Genomic DNA, 19,543 nt, shown 5'->3' with positions numbered 1-19,543 from the left:
TTTGTTGATACCGTTTTCCTGTAAAGATTTTGGTTATAAGCCATTGTGAAAGAAGCCTGTGTTTTCTGGCCTCTTCTCGAACTTTCTCTGTGTACAACAGCTCTGTGAGGTAGACAAGAGCCTTCAGAGGTCATCGTCTCCCCCAACCCCCAACAAATCATTAGGACTGTAGTAATAAGGTCACACAGACCATATCCCAACTCTTCTGACACTATTAGACAATAGAGTATGAGAGGGAGAAAATGAACTCATTTAAAAATTAACTGTAATCTGTCAATTTTGAAATTCTTTTCCTTAAGAAAAACAAATTTTGAGGTTCAGGGTTCAGAGCCAGCAAAGGCGCCTTTTGGTGTGGTTTGTTTTCCTGGCACATGCAGCCTTGGGTTTGAATTCCTGGGAGAAGCATTTTTACATCTGTGAAGTGGGAGGTTGTTCCAGGGAACATCATGTTTTTGTGCTCAAATACTAGTTATTACAATTAAAACTCCTAATTTGAGTATTTTTGTTACCAAGAACCAAGAGAAATGTTTCATTTGTTAAACGTTGTATTTATGAAGTGTTATATTAAAATTGTGCTGTTTAGCTAGTAGGCCTCAATTCAGTGCAACAAACATTTATTTTGATCTCCACAAAGATCATTATAAAACAGTTTGCAGAACTGGCTCTGTGCCCGGCCCTGGGGTTGCAAAGATGGAAAAAAAAAATGACCTCTGCTCTCAAGTTGCTCTCAGGAAAATGTGTACACATTAAGTGGTTTATCAGGAAATGCTAATTAAGTGCCTATTAAATGTTGGGCATTCTTTGGAGATACTTGGTTGAAAAGGTACCTGTACCATCATTAAGCCTCATATATATTTTTCAAGCTATGGATAATCATGAGTGGACATGGAAATCAATTTTGTGGAGCAAAATGATTTTAAGAAAGAAACCTGTTTGTTTTTTTTTTAATTTACCATTCTTCCTTTTGTGGATTAATTATTAGATGTCTGTGATGCACACTGCCATACTTCCTTTCCTTTTGTTTTTATCAAGAGTCATAACTTTAGGATTTTTATAAAAATGATATCTGACTAATATGAATTCAGGTAATATAGTTAAAAAAAAAGTAACACAAGACCCTAAACTGGCCACCCAGAAATAACCAGTCTTGACATTTGGTGAACAACATTCGAGGTGTCTGTGCTGGTAAAAAGGATGGGTGCTGGTAAAAAGGATGGGGGCATAATTTTGCTTGGATGTATTATGTTTATTTTCCCCTTAGAACTGAATCAACATTGTTTTCATTGTCTTCTTTTTTTTAAAGTTTTTTTTTTAATGTTTTATTTATTTATTCATGAGAGTCAGAGAGAGAGAGAGAGAGAGAGGCAGAGGCAGAGGGAGAAGCAGGCTCCCCGCCTACCAGGGAGCCCGATGTGGGACTCGATCCCAGGACCCTGGGATCATGACCTGAGCCAAAGGCAGACGCTTAACTGAGCCACTCAGGCGCCCAGTTTTCATTGTCTTCTAACACTGAATATTGTCAGGGAAAAATGGAAGGCCAGTGGATTTTTTTTTTCCATGTGTGTTTTGAGTTTTCTTTCTTTCTGAGCTTTCCTATCTGAAAAGCTTAAGAAATCTTTCTGTACCCAACCTAAAATTCCAGAATATAAGCTTCTTGGAGGCAAGGATTTATATCCTCTTTGTTCACTGCTGTATTTCTAGGCCTAGAAGAGTGCCTAGCATAGAGTAAACATGTAATAAATACCTGTTACATGAATGAATGTGTGTACTGTGTTGCAATATAAAGTGTATTTCTTGCTTTGCTTTATAGAATATATAAATGTCTGAAAACGGTAGTCTAGTAGGTCATCAGGGTATGAGTAGACTGAAAATGCAGAGGTATGTTAGAATGCATATATGAACAAAATGGTGTGTGCCTGGAGGAGGCAGGGAAGGCTTCATGGAGGAGGTGGCTTCCAGGGCTGACTTTTAAAGGAGGAGTTGGAATATATGGGGCCTCAAATGTGATCTAGACCTAAGGAATAGCATATATCAAGAAGTGAGGGAGCATAGCCTATTTCTAAAAAAAAAAAAAAAGTGGCTTAGTATTGTGGAGTTTAAAATACAGGGTCAGAGAAGAGTGCAATGGAGATGAGACTGGAGAGGTTGCTGGGGTCAGGGCATGGTGGGCTTCACTCACTCATATGGCAAATTGGGCATTTACTATGTGCTAGGCAGGGTACTAGGGATATGAGGATGAGAAAGAGCTGATTTCCTGCTCTCAGGAAGCTTATAATAGAATGACATTATGGTATAATATGGTAAGTATTATGATGAGTGTTCTTGATCTCAGAAGAGGTCCAAAAATAAAGCATCTCTCTTCTCCAGTTTGGAAAACAAAGAGTAAAGATAGAGGCCAAAGTATCACTTATTACCATTCCATGTGAAAGCCAACTGGCCCTGTTAACTGGACTTCCTGAATTAGGCTGACTTGCTGCCTCAGAAGGACAGTAGAATTGCTCTCTGAGGGCAGCTAACTCTGGAGGAGGAAGGCTTAAGGCCTACTCGTGCCCAATTATTCTCTTAAAATGTACCAGTCAGATAAACTATCTCTGGAGACCAGGAAACTAAGGGTGTGGAAAGAAGCCCGGAGTTACACTAACTGAGCCCTCTGGGAAGGAAACGTCAGGATTGGGGAAGAAGCATTTCCCACTCCCAGTGGGAGGAGTGTACAATTTTTATGGAATATATTTTGGGGTACACATCTAGGCTGAGACCTGAAGGATGAATAGGAGTTAGCTAAGGGGAGGAATATGAGAAAGTACTAGGTGGGAGAGTGGCTTGTGTGAAGGGCCAGGCTAAAGTGTATAGGTAGAGAGTAGGGAGGCAGGTGGGGAGAGGCTAATGAGCAGAAGCTAATGAGCAGCCAGTGGGCCACATTAAAGAGTGAGAGCTTTATCCTGACAGCATGGGAGTGGGGGTAAAAACAGGCATGTAGTCAAATCTGGGTACTCCTCTCTCCATGGTGGCCTCAGATAGGGAATGGCTGTAGATGCAGAGAAACTCAAAGTCAAGTGATATTTAGGAGGTAAATTGAGAGGCCTTGGCAATTAGGAAGATTGGGCCATATTGAGGTGATATAGCACCATCACAATTGTGAGCAGGGAAGTAATATTATCAGGTAAGACTTGAGATAGGGAGACGGGAAGTCAAACAGAAGTGATAGGAGTCTGCATTAAGGGCAGCATTAGAGCTATTTAGGACTAAGACAAATTGGACTTTGTGGTTTGGATGTACTCTATGAAATGGAGCCCAGATTTCTGTCTGTGGCCCTTGAGCTAAGGGCCATGCCACTGAGAGAGGGCACTTACCAGGGGGAACTGGTTACAGGGATGGAGATAAGAATTTTAATTCTGTCTGGGAGTGTTAGGGAAGGCATCGGAACTCTTAGAACTACCTTTGAATGATGAATGTTGAGTGATGTGGGGATCGATTTGGTATAGATAGGGAGGTAGGAAACAGTTTTTGTTTGGGGAACCCTGTGTATTTTGTTTTCCTGAGTGCAGATTTCAAGGGGGTAAAGAAGAGGGAAAAGAGGCTGGAGAGATGGACAAGAGTCAAGTCACAAGGACTTGACATGCTGTGTGAAGCTAAGGAATCGACTTTATGCAGCTACCAGGGAGCTATAGATCGATCTTAAGGTGAAAAGTAGCATGAGCAGGTTTGCAGTATTCTGGAGGGCAGCATCACAGACAGGTTGGAGAGAGGAGACGAGGCCAGAGACAAGAGATGACATAAAGTATGACCTCTGTATTTGTGGGTGACAGGAGATACGGACCTTTGAAGTCAAGCGGTGGATAGAGAGGAAAGATACTGACTGGGAGGTAAAATATGTGGGACTGGAGATGAATTGGATGTATCAGGTGAAGAGAAAGAGGCCTTGAAGGAGTCACTAAGAGAGAGTCCCATAGATGAATGGTGGTTTCAGAGCTCAAATATGCATGTGAAGAAATTTCAAAACAAACTTCCTCCCAAAACTATAAAGCTAATTTTACAATATTAAAAAATATGTACATCTCCACAAAGATCATTATAAAACACATCAAAAGAGGAGGGATTTTCTAAAGTTAGGGTTGTCTACAGCCCATAATAAAAGGCATTCCATCAAGGTTTGGCAACCCTTGGTTTTAAAGAAAATTCCAGGCAGAAAATGATTAGCATTCTCAGCTATCCTATGCTGTTCTCTCCCTGGGGTGATAATTCACCTTGGAATCAGAAATGCCTCAGTTTGTTTCCTGGAGTGGTGGGGGATGGGAGGGATGGGGTGACTGGGTGATAGACCTTGGGGAGGGTATGTGCTATGGTGAGCGCTGTGAATTGTGTAAGACTGTTGAATCACAGACCTGTACCTCTGAAACAAATAATACATTATATGTTAAAAAAAAAAAAAAAGGATAGCAGGAAGGGAAAAATGAAGGGGGGGAAGTCGGAGGGGGAGATGAACCATGAGAGACCATGGACTCTGAGAAACAAACTGAGGGTTCTAGAGGGGAGGGAGGTGGGAGGATGGGTTAGCCTGGTGATGGGTATTAAAGAGGGCACGTACTGCATGGAGCATTGGGTGTTATACGCAAACAATGAATCATGGAACACTACCTCAAAAACTAATGATGTAATGTAAGGTGATTAACATAACATAAAAAAAAAAAGAAATTCCTGGGTAAGTATAAGTAAGTTAAGAGTAAGGGGACAACTATACTTTGGTCCCTTCCAGTCTGGGGAAACACCCACACTGCATTGCATCAGTGGTAGAACTGCAGGCTTTCGCAATTATTGAATAATGTTGCCATTTACATTTAGCCCTGAGTTATTTTCTGGACTCCAAAACTGTATTTCCACCCGCAGGTTAGGTATGTTCACCTGAATGTCCCACAGGTGTTGCAGGTATGGCGTTTCCAATACAAAACTCACTGTCTTCAATCCTCCAACTTGGCTCTTCCCATGTCAATCCTGTCATTTATAGCAGCACCCAGCAAGTAGCCATGTAAACTCTCCCTTCTTGCTCACCACTTCCAGCTGGTTGGCTTCTGAATTCAGGCTGGACTACATGTTAAATTTGTGTGGGAAGTGTTGTCTTTATTTCTCCTGCCCTCGTTACTTCAACCCTAGACCAACACCTGTCTGACTGGTCTCCGTTTCCTTTTAGCTGTGAGTTAAATCTTACTTTCTAAAACACAAAAGCAATGCAAAGAGTAACAGAATACTGAGGTATAGGGGAGAGAGGTGGAGAAGGCTCTCTCAGCTGAATGGGCTTGATCTTTTCAGGAAAGTGGGGGGCCTCTTATCCACCTTTAGTGAAAGAGGTCAACATGTGCTGAGGTTGGCTTTGAGGCAAGAAATAATTGGACCAGACAATATTAAGTACAGTGATAATTTATTATCTCATTTTCTGGGCCCTTCCTACCAGCAAGTAATTTCATTTGCTAACTTCCTACCCCTTCTGATGATGGCATCCAGGTCTAAGCCATCATTACCTCTTGCCTGGCCTGCTACAGAAGCATCATCCCTGCTTCCAACCTTGCCTCCTACATTCCTTCTCAACATAGCATGCAGAACAGTATAGAGTAGCCCTCTAAACACATATGTTTCCCCACAGCGTGTATTAGCTTTTAATATGCTAAGTATATATATTGTTTAATTTATCCCCACCCTCCAAAAATAATCTGTGCTGGGTGCTCACAGTAGAATATTGTATCTATTTTGCTCACTGCTGTATTGCCATTTCCTAGAAGAGTGCCTAGGGCATAGGAGATGCTCCTTAAAAACTTGTTAGAAATAGATAAATGAGTTAACTCCATACCAAATCATAATATGTTTATCTCTAATATTTTTTCATATATGCAAATTCCCAAACCAAAACAAAGCCTTTTTAAGAACAGGGGTGTTATTTTTTTGGTTCAGAAAAGATAGTCATGTTAGTTATGACTAATGTGATGGGCATCAATGAGGTTACTCAAATGAGAGGTAAGCAGGAGTGAAGAACCCGGTTCAAAATTTCAAACTGCCTGCTAATTTATCTCCTTGATTTCATCTCCCTTTATTGGGAAGTATTCGTGAAGCATCTGTTTGGTCCACATCTAACTGCAGGCAGGTAAGAACTGTAATAAAAATGGGAAATATACCCTGAAGCTCAGAGCAACTACTTTTTCAAGGACTCATGTTCATTGCTATAAGGTGTATCATTACTTAAAAATGTAATTTCTGTCTTGCTACGGGCAACAACTGCATAATTCAGCCTAGCCACTGCAGCTTGGAGTCCAGCTCACTTTCTTTTATATTTGCTCAGCCTTACCTTCAAGTTGCTGTGGCAACGAGATCTGTGTTCTGCAGAAGCTTAGAATATCAGTGGCCTCTGTTCAGTGCCCTGCTTTAAGTGAAGGAGAGGGTAGAGGTACTCAAGCAATCCACACATGCAGAGAGCTCGAGTGCAACATGGCCTGTGGCAAGCCATTGATGTGGGTAGAGTTTGGGCTCCTCAGTTCTTTTACAGTCTGTAGGATCGCTATTGGTATGCGGGGGCGGGACAATTCTTCATTCTGCAGCACTGTTTCTGTGCTGGAGCATCAAGTAGAGCATCCTGCCCAGCTCCCTCTTGTATTTCCAGATGCTTCCAGCTAAGAGCCACCTCTGCTGTGCTGAAGTGGCAGTGGTCTAGACATTGAAAAGTGCATGCAAGGCACAGACGTGCCTTCTAACAACTGGACAAAATACATTGGGGAGTAGTTACTGGAGGCTTACTGTGTGCACAGACTATCGAGTTGCATTGGGAATGCAAAAATACCCATTTTTCAAAGTCATCCTTTGAAAAATAAGATTGTCAGGTCTTTACCAAGCTGACATTTTTATATGACAGTCAAGGCCCAGTCTGCAAAGCTCTTATCCTGTGAATTTGAGTCAGGATAAATTTATTCTTAAAAAATATTCATGTTGGGCGCCTGGGTGGCTCAGTTGGTTAAGCGACTGCCTTCAGCTCAGGTTATGATCCTGGAGTCCCGGGATCGAGTCCCATATCGGGCTCCCTGCTCAGCAGGGGGTCTGCTTCTCCCTCTGACTCTCTTCCCTCTCGTGCTCTCCGTCTGTCATTCTCTCTCTCAAATAAATAAGTAAAATCCTTAAAAAAAAAAAAAAATTCATGTTAACCTAAACTAACAGGTACTTAGAAACCCCGCAAAAATAAATAGATATGTCATGTTTCATTTTCCTTAGAAGTATAGCTCACATTTAAGTGTGGCATATATAGTGCTTACACTTTAAATAACATTCTTGTAACACTGATCATATGCTAGTGTTCTTGCTGTAACTTTGTTTTCCTCTATACCCTTATTATATTGTGTGCTTGCATATATGATTTGATTTTGTGGTAACTATTTTTTAAAAATATTTATTTGCTTATTTTAGAGAGAGAGAGCGCGTACGGGGGGGTGCGGGGGGACAGAGGGGAAGCAGACTCCCGCTGAGTGGGGAGCCCTATGCTGGGCTCTTGATCCCACAACCCCAAGATCATGACCTGAGCTGAAACCAAGAGTTGGACACTCAACCAACTGAGACACGCAGGTGCCCCTATGTTAACTATTTTTAATAAAAAACTAATTTATGAACCTATCCAACACTACACAGTACAAAAGGATATCTAGTGACTGTACAGAAAGTCTCTCTCTCCCAAGAGGTTAGTGCTATGAATAGTTTCTTGTGGATCCTTCCAACAATTTTTGTTCATATATCAACATATGTATGAAGATATTTTCATTAAGAGACACCATACAAACGGGAACATTTTATATATATTTCCCTACGTTGGATTATTTTCCTTAACATGTAATGCCTTGCATTGCTGGTATTCAACAAATATTTGTTGAGTGATTGAATAACCATATATTGTTATTAGAATAGAATATATTCTATTAAAAGATACACAGTATTTTGTTATATGGATGTGCCCTAATTGGTTGGTTATATCTGCTATTGAAATGGTGATAGATTGTTTTCTAGTCTTTTTGATTACAAACAATGCTTTCATATATTATATGTTTGACTATTCTGTATCCTTTGCATTTCTGAGTCCCTAAAAGTGAATTTTGAGATATGCTCGTCAACTTTTGCAAAAAGCCAACTGGGATTTTGATAGGAATTGCATTGAATCTGTAAATCAATTTGGGGAGTATTGTCATTTTAACAAAATTAAGTTTTCCAATCCATGAACACAGGGTGTCTTTTTATTTATTTAGGTCCTCTTTAATCTCTTATGATGTTTTATAGTTTTTAATTTATAAATTTTGTACTTCTATTACATTTATTAATAGGCATTTTATTCCCATTGATGTGATTGTGAATAGAATTATTAATTTCATTTTCATCTTAGTGCATATCTTTGAACATAGCTTTTCCCTCCCACCCAAAGAATGAGTGTATCTGTTGGATTAATTCCTAAATGTGGAGTTGCTGGGTTAAAGGGTGTGTATATTTTAGATAATATTTTGATATGTTACCAAATTGGCCTCCAAAGAAGTTGCCCCAACTCCTATCAACAGATTTTAAGAGTGACTTTAATAAGCTATTTTTTGTACTATGTATTATGAAATTTTGAACCTTACCAATCTTGTGAGAGAAAAATGATATCTTCTTTGTTTAATTACATTCACCCAGTTACAAATATGGTTGTATTTTTTGCATGTGGACTATCTTTTTAAGGCCTTTGCCCAGTTTTTCTATTTGCAAATAACTTGTTAATATTCATGTATCAATAGATTTGGATTTTGGGGGGTTAAACTAATTTTTAAGATGGCATAATTTAGAGTCATTGGAAGTGAGTATTTCAACTTGATGAAACAAGCAGCAGAGAGCTGGATTTGTAGCCATAGCTCCATAAGACTCTACTTGTCTGCACTCATGTACTTTTGATGGCATTGGAGTCTGGCCAGTCAGGTTACAGTGAATGAAACAAGCATTTACTGAATGTCTAATTGGTGTTAGAAACCCTATTATAGTAATGAATGGAGACTGTTCTGTCTTCCTGGGTGCTCACAGTCTGGTGCAGAAAACTGATATCCTGATGGAGGGAGGGATTCATTTGGCCCATTTTTAACAGAGACACATGTTCAAAAGTGTCAACAGTTTTTGACACTTTGGCTTGGTTTTGAAGGCTGGTTCTGCTAGGTTGACAAATAAAGTGGGGGGAGTTCAGGCAGATGATAAATCAGGAGCAAAGGCCAGAAGAAAGTTTTGGCAAGTTTCAGGAGTGCTGCGGGGTTGGTGGGCGTTGGAGTATACCTCTAAGTGGTGGAACTGGTTAGAAGTAGGGCCAGGAAGGTAGGTTGAAGCCATGTTGTCCAGCTTGAATGTCAGGCTAAAGAGCTTAATTTTTGTATTTTTGACTCTGGAGGACATCAGTGTTGTTGTTGTTTATTTATTTATTTGAGAGAGAGAGAAAGAGAGAGCAGGAGTGGGGAGGAGGGGCAGAGGGAGAGGGAGAAGCAGACTCCCTGCTGAACAGGGAACCTGAGGTGGAGCTCGATCCCAGGATCCCGAGATCATGACCTGAGCTGAAGGCAAATGCTTAACCAACTGAGCAATCCAGCAGCCCATGGACATCAGTGTTTTTGAGGTATGGGATTTTAATGTGGAGGCCCAGTCAATTAGTAATGGTGACAGTGATGGTAAGATTTCTAAGAGTCATTTAAATATTACCTTCCTTAGCTCCACAAATTCTGTGTGAGGGTCTGTTAATAGTGATTTTTACAGATTTGAAACTCAGTTTTCTTAATAGTATACCTAGAACATTAAATGATTATTTTTACATTGGTATAAAAAAAATCATTTTTCCCCTTTCTATTTTGTATTGGATTCTTGGGTTTCATTTAGACGGGGAGTTACGCGCTCAAATGCCTCAAGTTCTGGATGGCCCTATAAATGACAGTGGTTGCCCAGTGAAAAGGGTTCATTTTACCTGTGTGTGTGGGGACTGGTCAGAGCTCAGGCGTTGTCTCAAGGGGGCATTAACTCAGTCTTATTAGAAGCTGGACCTGAGTGTTGGTAGAGCTTCTGATTTTTATCTGAATTCTCCCGGTATCCAAATATTGGCTCAAAAATTGTAAAATACTGGGCAGGCCTAACAAAACATCTGGCTTGGGTCACCAATCTGCCTTTATTGTAGGTGTTTATTCTAGCATTCGAGACCAGTCAAAATACTTAGGTAATTTAAGGTTAAATCTCAATGCTATATAGTCTTCATCCTCTAGGGAAGAGACAGTCAAGACTCTTAAAAGAATTGCCATTCTGAGGATTAGAAGTATGATCACTTTTCATTAGTTTAGATGCTATCATTTAGGACCACATGAAGGAGGAAGATATTGTTTATATGATGTGGGAGAGTCATGAGTATGGAGCGGAAGGCAGATGATAGCTGGGTTTTTTGGGGGGAGGGGAGATTTTAGAACTTCTAATAAGTAAATTTGTTTGCCAAAATCGAAAACATTAGAGAGTTTTAAGAATTTTAAATTTTAAAGCTGTCCAGAGAAAGACAAATACCGTATAATTTCACTCATATGTGGAATTTAAGAAACAAAACAGATGAACATAGCAGAAAGGAAGGAAAAATAAAATAAGATAAAAACAGAGAGAGAGGCAAACCATAAGAAACCCAGCTATAGGGAACAAACTGAGGGTTGCTGGAGAGGAGGTGGGCGGGGGGGGGGTTGGGGTAACTGGGTGATAGGCATTACAGAGGGAACTTGATGTAATGAGAGCACTGGGTGTTACATGCAACTGATGAATCACTAAATTCTACCCCTGAAACTAATAATACACTACATGTTAACTAACTTGAATTTAAATAAAAATAAAAAAAATAAAGATGTCCAGAGAAATAAATTTTGATATGAAAGATACTTATTTTCAAAAGACAACTTATTTCTAGAAAAAACACAAAGCAAGATTTGAAAACTTAAAAGTCTATTTTGTATCCACTTTTTATGACTCAAAAAGAAATGGCCAAAATGCTATTTCAGGTTATTCAGGATTCTTCTTTATAGAAGTAGGAGACCGAATAAAACATGATTCCGTGAGGTCTGTTCATCTCTATGGGTCTTAATATTGAAATGAACAACTTGTTTTTAGGCAAACAGATGGTTTGAATTTAATTTTTAATAGCATATATGCTATGAATTATCAGAAGGTAATATGAATTAAAATAGCATATCAATTTCTTCACTTTTGGTTTGGTGGGAGAAATCAGTATTGATTAGATCAAATAAAATACAACAAGTAAGCCTGTGCTATGTAGTAACCTAATACCTTATAGATATAGGAATTATTATCAAAGTGATTATATTTTTGCCTCTATATTCTTTCTTCTATTATTGGGGAGGTTGGGAAAATGTTTTAAGATAAATAAAAATATGTATATACAAATATTTTATTTATTTACTTAATTTATCTTTCATAAAGCACCACATCATATTCCCTGCACAAATCAACACTAAATAAATAGAAGTTCCTTTTAGAGCCTTTGAACAATTAGAACACATTTTTTTCATTATTAGTGGAAAATGACAAACTCACCAGCCTATTTGTGCAAATTTCCTGATTCATCATCTTAATGTAATAGTCCTGGAGGCGGCAGCAGCCTTAAGTAAAACTGCCATTTATGTAGAGAAAGATTATTATTGTAGGTTGCTTGGATTATTATGCTTTGGCAAAAGGATACAAAAAGAAAATGCTTTGTCAACATGAAGCTAAAGGAAATACAATGACCAGCATGGAACATAATCAGATTTACAAATTTGTCTTTACCAATTATTTTATACATGTTTTCAAATTCTGTCTTTCAACCACATTTTTTCCTGATTATAAAAGCAAATCATACTTATTGAAAAGATTTTGAAAATACTAAACCCAACCAAACAAAAAGCAAAAATAATCATCCGTAATCTCATCATCTAGAGATAATAACTGTGTAAGGAAAGTAGTGGATGGACTCTGAAGTCAGACACATCTTGGGTTTGAGTCAAGTCTTTTCTACTTAACTGTTTGTCTTTAAAAGTTAATTACTTGACTTTATGTTTCAGCTTTTTCATCTATAAATTGGGGATAGTAATAGAATTTACCTTATAGGATTGTTGTGAGGTAATGCATTGAAAGTCTTTAGTAGACCTTTGCACATGGTAAATACTGAATCTACTACTTACTGTTGTTTTTTTGTTAGTCTTTTTTCCAAGCATATATTTTTATTTATAGTTAAGAACATATTGTATACTTTTTTCCCATATAACATCGTATCATATGCATTTTCTTGTGTAATTTCCAGTTGATAAACAGCCTTATCCTAAATCATTGACCATATTACCAGTTGTTTCTTTAGGCTAAATTTCTAGATATCCCAGACCAACTGATGGCAGCCCACTTAGCTTACAGGAATGTTCTAGCAGGAAATGATAGATTCTGGAGTTTTAATTTCCAACCATGACCTGATGGGGAATATCATGTGCCTCTTTGGTGTGATCATTAAGCTCTGTGGGAGTTCAGTGAGTAGTGAGGAAATATATAAGATGATGATGAGGGAGGATTCTGGAGCCTGTCAGACCACATTTGAATCTTGGTTCTGTGACTTGGGCAATATGTTTAACTTCTCTGGGCATATCCTGTCCAGTGAGGTGTAAAAATAATATCTATTTCATAGGGTGGTGAAGATGAACTGGTTTGATATCAAATCCTGACATATGGTAAGCACTTAATGAAATTAGCTCTTTATTGTTTGTTATTTTCAACACTTAAAGTTTGTTTTTATAATTAAATGTGAGAGAATGGCAGTGGTTTTCACAAGTAATGTGAGAATGTGAATTGTAAGACATAAGGTAAGGCAATACAAATATTTTTAGTGTAAAATGTTATTTTCCCCCTATTTTAAATGTAACAAATAGTTATCTGTTCTAAATTTATTATCCAGAAGACAACATAGGAAGAGGCATTTGATTTAATAAACCTTATGAGGAAATTTTAATAGTTTTTTCAGTGATTCAAAAATGGAATGTGATTTTTATCCAAATTATTCTTGTTAAAAGATGAATATGCTTTATGTTATTTCTTTTTTTTGCATCTTTTTTTAGAATGCATCTTTCAACTAGGATCTTTTTTTATTTTTTATTTTTTTATTAGTTTCAGAGGTAGAATTTAGTGATTTATCAGTTGTATGTAACACCCAGTGCTCATTACATCAAGTGCCCTCCTTAATGCCCATCTCCCAATTATTGCTTCCCCCCACTCACCTTCCCTCCAGCAACCCTCAGTTTGTTTCCTAGAGTTCAGCATCTCTTATGGCTTGCCTCCCTCTCAATTTTCATCTTATTTTTCCTTCCCTTCCCCTATGTTCATCTATTTTGTTTCTCAAATTCCACATATGAGTGAAATCACGTGGTATTTGTCTTTCTCTGACTGACTTATTTCACTTAGCATAATACCCTCTAGTTCCATCCACCTCATTGCAAATGGCAAGATTTCATTCTTTTTGATGGCTGAGTAATATTCCATTGTGTATATATACCATCTCTTCTTTATCCATTCATCTGTTAATGGACATCTGGGCTCTTTCCATAGTTTGGCTTTTGTGGACATTGCTGCTATAAACATTGGGGTGCATGTGTCCCTTCATATCACTATTTTTGTATCCTTTGGATAAATACATAGTAGTGAAATTGCTGGGTCATAGGGTAGCTCTATTTTTAACCTCCATGCTGTTTTCCAGAGTGGCTGCATCAGATTCCATCCCACCAAGAGTGTAAGAGGGTTCCCCTTTCTCCACATCCTCGCCAACATCTGTTGTTTCCAGAGTTGTTAATTTTAGCCATTCTGACCAGTGTGAGGTGGTATCTCATTGTGGTTTTGATTTGTATTTCCTTGATGCGGAGTGATGTTGGGCATTTTTTCATGTGTCTGTTAGCCATTTGTTTGTCTTCTTTGGAGAAATACCTGTTCATGTCTTCTGCCCATTTCTTGACTGGGTTTTTTATTTTTTGGGTGTTGAGTTTCTTAAGTTCTTTATAGATTTTGGATACTAGCCCTTTATCTCATAAGACATTTGCAAATGTCTTCTCCCATTACATAGGCTGCCTTTTAGTTTTGTTGACTGTTTCCTTGCTATGTTAGTGCTTTTTAAAGTTAAATTTAAGCAGAACCCCTGTAAATAATAATACTAGCATTTATAAAGTGCTTGGCATATACTAAACAATGGACTTGGTATTTTATTTATATTTACTCATGTGCTGCTTACAGTGTCCTATGAGTTAGGTTCTATTATGGTCTCCATTTGTAGAAGAAACTGAGGCACAAAGTGGTTAAATCACTTGCTGAAGGTTATACAACTAATGAGATAATTCTGTCATGTGTAGTCTTGCCCCAAAGACCATGCTTTTAACCTTCCATTCTGTTACTTAACATTCCAGTAGAAAAAGAGTCATAATTGATTAAATACATACCAATATGTTTACAGTGAGTTTGTTAACCCAAGAATTTGATTAATAATAAATTCAAGAGTAAGTTTTTTGAAATTCAACTATTTTGTGGAAATGCATTTATGAAAATTTCAGTTAATCTTTTTTTCCCTTTCAGTTTTTCAGTTATGGAACAAAAATATTGTATCAAAACAATGAAGCTTTGCAGTCTAAATTCTTCCTACCCCTTCAAAAAGCCATGCTGCCGCCTAATAGCTTTCAAGGAAAAGTGGCGTTTCTCACTGGGGGAGGTACTGGCCTTGGTAAAGGAATGACAGCTCTTCTGTCCAGCCTAGGTGCTCAGTGTGTGATCGCCAGCCGGTAAGTCACGCTCAGCGAGTTGCCTGGCAAGAGTCTATTATAAAACAATTCTGTGCCATGATTTTGAAAACACTCTTTGCCAGAGTCTTTTGTTTTTCATCTTAATTTTCTATGAAATATCCTTTAGATTATTTAAATAAATTTCCTTGGAAAAATCAGTTACAATTTGTAATGGTAGAAATACAGATGGACCGTGATTTACATTGATTCAATTTAGGATTTTTCGACTTTACGGTGGTGTGAAAGTGATACATACATTCAGTAGAAACTGTACTTGAAATTTTGAATTTGGAACTTTTCCCAGGCTAATAATATGTGGTAAGATGCTCTTTCATGATGCTGGCAGTGAATCGCAGCTCGTAGTCAGCCACTCAATCATGAAGATAAACAACCGATAACACAACCGTTTTGTACCCAGACAACCTTTCTGTTTTTCACTTTCAGTACAGTATTCAGTAAGTTTACATGAGATATTCAACACTTTATTATAAAACAGGTTTTGTGTCAGATGATTTTGCCCAACTATAGGCTAATTTAAGGTAGGCCAGGTTAAGCTATGATGTTCAGTAGCTTAGGTGTATTAAAATGCATTTTCACATTACGGTATTTTAAACTTATGATGGGTTTACCATGGATGTAACCCCATTGTTATGTTGAGGAAGATCAGTAATGATTGATTATGGAACTGATGATGTATACATTTCCCAAATTCAGTGATAAAATTTTTTTTCTTGTACCTGAAGCTTAAGTTAAAAAGTACTGTGTTGGGTGCCTGGGTGGCTCAGTTGGTTAAGCAACTGCCTTTGGCTCAGGTCATGATCCTGGAGTCCTGGGATCGAGTCCCGCATCGGGCTCCCTGCTCAGCGGGGAGTCTGCTTCTCCCTCTGACCCTCCCCCCTCTCATGCTCTCTCTATCTCATTCTCTCTCTCAAATAAATAAATAAAATCTTTAAAAATAAAAAAAATAAAAAAAAAAAAAAGTACTGTGTTGAGGCTGCTTTGTTTTCAGTAGGAGTGATTATAGTTACTGCTTCAAAGGATAGTTAGCCTTGTACTAGGATAATGGATATAATCCTTCCATTTTCTGTAAGATGGGCTGATGTTTCAAAACATCTATTGTGATAAATGTAGGAAGGATAAGGCCATGTAGATGGAATTTCTTACTTGGGCATATCCTGGGACCCTATAACTATGTAAGTCTAGAACTTTAGAGACTGGTCAAAAAAATCTACACCTTCTTCCTATTTTGAATAGTGTAAAATTTTTAGATAAGCTGAATAAGAATCTGAATGACAAGTCACTATGTAATTTACAAAGGGCCAAAGGAATTTCTTTCAGATGTTTCCTTTAATGCAAATTGGCCAGAATATTTTTTTAAATATCATAATGTTTTTACAAATATTAAAATACTATTTTCTTTGTAACACTACATAATTTATTTTTCATGTTTATTTCAAGAGTATAAAACAATGCATATAATGCTTTTTCATCCTTAAATTCAGTCTAAAATCTACTAACATAAATTTTATACATATCAGATTTTATATAGTATTAGTTCACATTGTGTTTTCTTTCTAAAGGAGGCTTGGGCAAGGGAACAGAAATTATTGTAATTAAGGAAATAATTTTATTTATTTTATTTTTCATGTTTCAAGTTTTTATTTAAATTCTAGTTAGTTAACATATAGTGTAATATTGGTTTCAGGAGTAGAATTTAGTGATTCATCACTTACATATAACACCTAGTGCTCATCACAGGTGCCCTCTTTAATACCCATCACCCATCTAGTCCATCCCTCACCCACCTCCCTCCATCAACCCTCAGTTTGTTCTCTATAGTTAAGAGTCTCTTATGGTTTGCCCCGCTCTCTCTTTTTTTTTCCTTCCCGTATATTCATCTGTTTTGTTGCTTAAATTCCACATGAGTGAAATCATATGGTATTTGTCTTTCTTTGACTTATTTCTCTTAGCATAATACTCTTAGTTCCATCCACATTGTTGCAAATGTCAAGATTTCATTCTTTTTGATCATTGAGTAATATTCCATTATATATATATGTGTATATATACACACACACACACATACATACATGCATACTGTATTTCCTTTATCCATTCATCAGTTGATGGACATTTGGGCTCTTTCCATAATTTGGCTATTGTTGATAATGCTGCTATAAACAACAGGGTGCATGTACCCCTTGGAATCAGTATTTTTGTATTAAGGAAATAACTTTAAAGCTGTGTGTAGATATAAAACAACTAGTTTAAAAGTAAATAATTTAATAATTGAGTATTAGATATATAAAAATTGTACGAATTTAACTTTTAGAAAGTGAATTCATTCAAACTGATTTGTTTATAGATACAGCTTTTGTATTTTGTCAAGATTGCATCTGTTTAACCTATAGATTCTCTTTGTTTTTTAATTTATGGAATTAAAAAGAAAAAATATGAAGTCATTTCAGAACTCATGCAAAGTACTGTGTGTTTATTTCTAGGAAGATTGATGTTTTAAAAGCGACTGCAGAACAAATTTCTTCTCAAACTGGAAATAAGGTACATTAAAAAGAGTTATTTAATTCAGATTTAGGAATTAAAGCATGCTTAAATAACTTATTCATGTTTTTGGTTTAAGAAGCTTGAAAAATTTAGGATTCCTTTTTCTCTCTGATATTTTTCAGGTTCATGCAATTCAGTGTGATGTGAGGAATCCTGAAATGGTGCAAAACACTGTGTCGGAATTGATCAAAGTTACAGGACATCCTGATGTAAGTGTAATGGTGATGAGGCCAAAGTATGAGGTGTTTGGTGTTGATGCCACCCACCAAAATGTGCTAAGGATGCACTAAGGAAATAAAATATTGATGTGAGCAAGTGCTATGTTGAGAAGCATGTATTTTTTGTCCTTAGGAAAGATCCAGCTTTGCTCAAAGCAGGGAACAGATTAGGTGAACTGCTACACCATTGCCTTTCGGAAATACTTTAAAAATGCATTTACAGTCATATAGAACAAACTTGATTTCACTTTATTTAATAAGATTATGAAATAAGAAGAGCAGTTATCCAAGAGCACAATATCTAGTTTAAATGATGCATGCTCTTTGCTTTTCCTAATAACTTTTGATTATCTCTATCAGTAGAGAAGAATGGTACAAGTAAAGAAATCTATAAGATACTCCAAATTTTTCCTTTTAAGACCTGAGATGTGCATGGGTATTTTGCTGTTTTCTGGTTCACATATTGGAAAGAAGCAATTTCCTCCAGTAGTCTCAAAGAGAGCACTGTTCTAAGTTCAAGATATTTTCAGACAGACCAAGAATATTGAATCTGCTAATAGAACTAGGCAGAATCTTTATTGATAGTGAAGAAACAGGTTATTAACCAAGAGTTTCGTTGGGTAAATTAAGCCAGACTGTCACCAGAAATTAAAAGACATTTTGAGATTCCTTGAAATACAGTATAGACAAATGGTAGATATGCTTAATCTGTATTTGTTTTCTTAATGATAGATTCTACCCTAATTTTGAGACAGGGATTAGGATTCTGAGATTTGGTAGGTAACACAGGAGATTTTCACAGACTCAAAAAAAGTAAAACCAAACCAAATCTCATGGTATTATTTTATAGCAGACCATCAACTTTAGCTTTATTGTATTATTTGGATTAATAAGTTTTAGAAGTAAAAACTCTTCAGGGAAAATGTTCTTCCTTATCTAAAAAATTCTATTATTTGCCTTGCTCATTTATTAGATTGTGATAAACAATGCAGCAGGGAATTTTATTTCTCCCACTGAAAGACTCTCTCCTAATGCTTGGAAGACCATAACTGACATAGTTCTAAATGGTACTGCCTATGTGACACTAGAAATTGGAAAGCAACTAATTAAAGCACAGAAAGGTATGTTTATTAATTTTTCATATATTTATCGGGTACCTACTGCACACAGGTTCTATGATAAGCCCTGGGATATTTTCAAAAGTCAATAGGACAGTGTCGATACCTGTACAACTCATAGTCTAATGGAGAAGATAGATACTAAAATAATTACCACATGCTATGATATGAGCTATAATAAATACATATTTTGTGTGTATTGGAAACCCCAAGACAGGAATGACTAACTCTCCCTAGGGATGATTATCAGGTTGAGGAACAAGGTGCAACTTGGGCTGAATTTTCAAAGATCTAGATGTGGAGAAGTGGGGGTGGAAGGAAGGTGGGAGGTAAATGTAAATGTCCATGGAAAGAGGCCTGATGGAGGAGAAAAATGAGGTTTAGGGATTGATGACAAATGTGATGTGGTTAGAGATGAGGAGGGAGAATGGTGGGAAATGACTATTTGGAGGTGGGTTGGGTGTAATTAGGAAAGTTCCCAGTACCAAAATAGAAAATTTGATTTTAATTCTGAAGGAAACGGGGAGTTATTTCCTTATGGATTTCTCTTGAAGGTGTTTCATGAAGAAAGTGACTTGATTGGAAAGGATACTGGCAACAGTGTGGAGGATGGAAAAGATTAGGGAAGCCATTCTGAAGGGTTTGACTTTTCTCTTGGCATGTGGCTGCATGACAAAATCCACAGGCCTTACTGATTAGATGAGAGAGTTTGTGCTGAGTGAATAGTTTGGATGATGATGACATCAATGTGGTTGAGAACACTGGGGAGAATAGATCTAGAGGGAAATTCCTAGAACATTTTTGT

At 37.2% G+C, this 19,543-nt stretch overlaps 1 protein-coding gene across 2 annotated transcripts in view; it reads left to right on the top strand.

The window, feature by feature from the left end:
- DECR1 (2,4-dienoyl-CoA reductase 1) overlaps window positions 1-19,543 on the top strand; it is a 43,633-nt gene that overhangs the window by 1,226 nt on the left and 22,864 nt on the right. Inside the window, exons 2-6 of one of the 2 annotated variants that reach the window (XM_036105637.2) lie at window positions 12,713-12,755; window positions 14,638-14,840; window positions 17,342-17,399; window positions 17,525-17,611; window positions 18,594-18,741. In XM_036105637.2, coding sequence (XP_035961530.1) covers window positions 12,753-12,755; window positions 14,638-14,840; window positions 17,342-17,399; window positions 17,525-17,611; window positions 18,594-18,741 — 499 coding nt within the window. In that variant the 5' untranslated portion in view covers window positions 12,713-12,752. The remainder of the gene's footprint in view (window positions 1-12,712; window positions 12,756-14,637; window positions 14,841-17,341; window positions 17,400-17,524; window positions 17,612-18,593; window positions 18,742-19,543) is intronic. The other variant, XM_036105628.2, reaches the window with a different exon arrangement.

This window comes from Halichoerus grypus, chromosome 5, assembly GCF_964656455.1.
Source record: "Halichoerus grypus chromosome 5, mHalGry1.hap1.1, whole genome shotgun sequence".
Lineage (NCBI taxonomy): Eukaryota > Metazoa > Chordata > Mammalia > Carnivora > Phocidae > Halichoerus > Halichoerus grypus.
The sequence above is the reverse complement of the archived record's forward strand: the minus strand, read 5'-3'. Positions and strand labels throughout refer to the sequence as shown.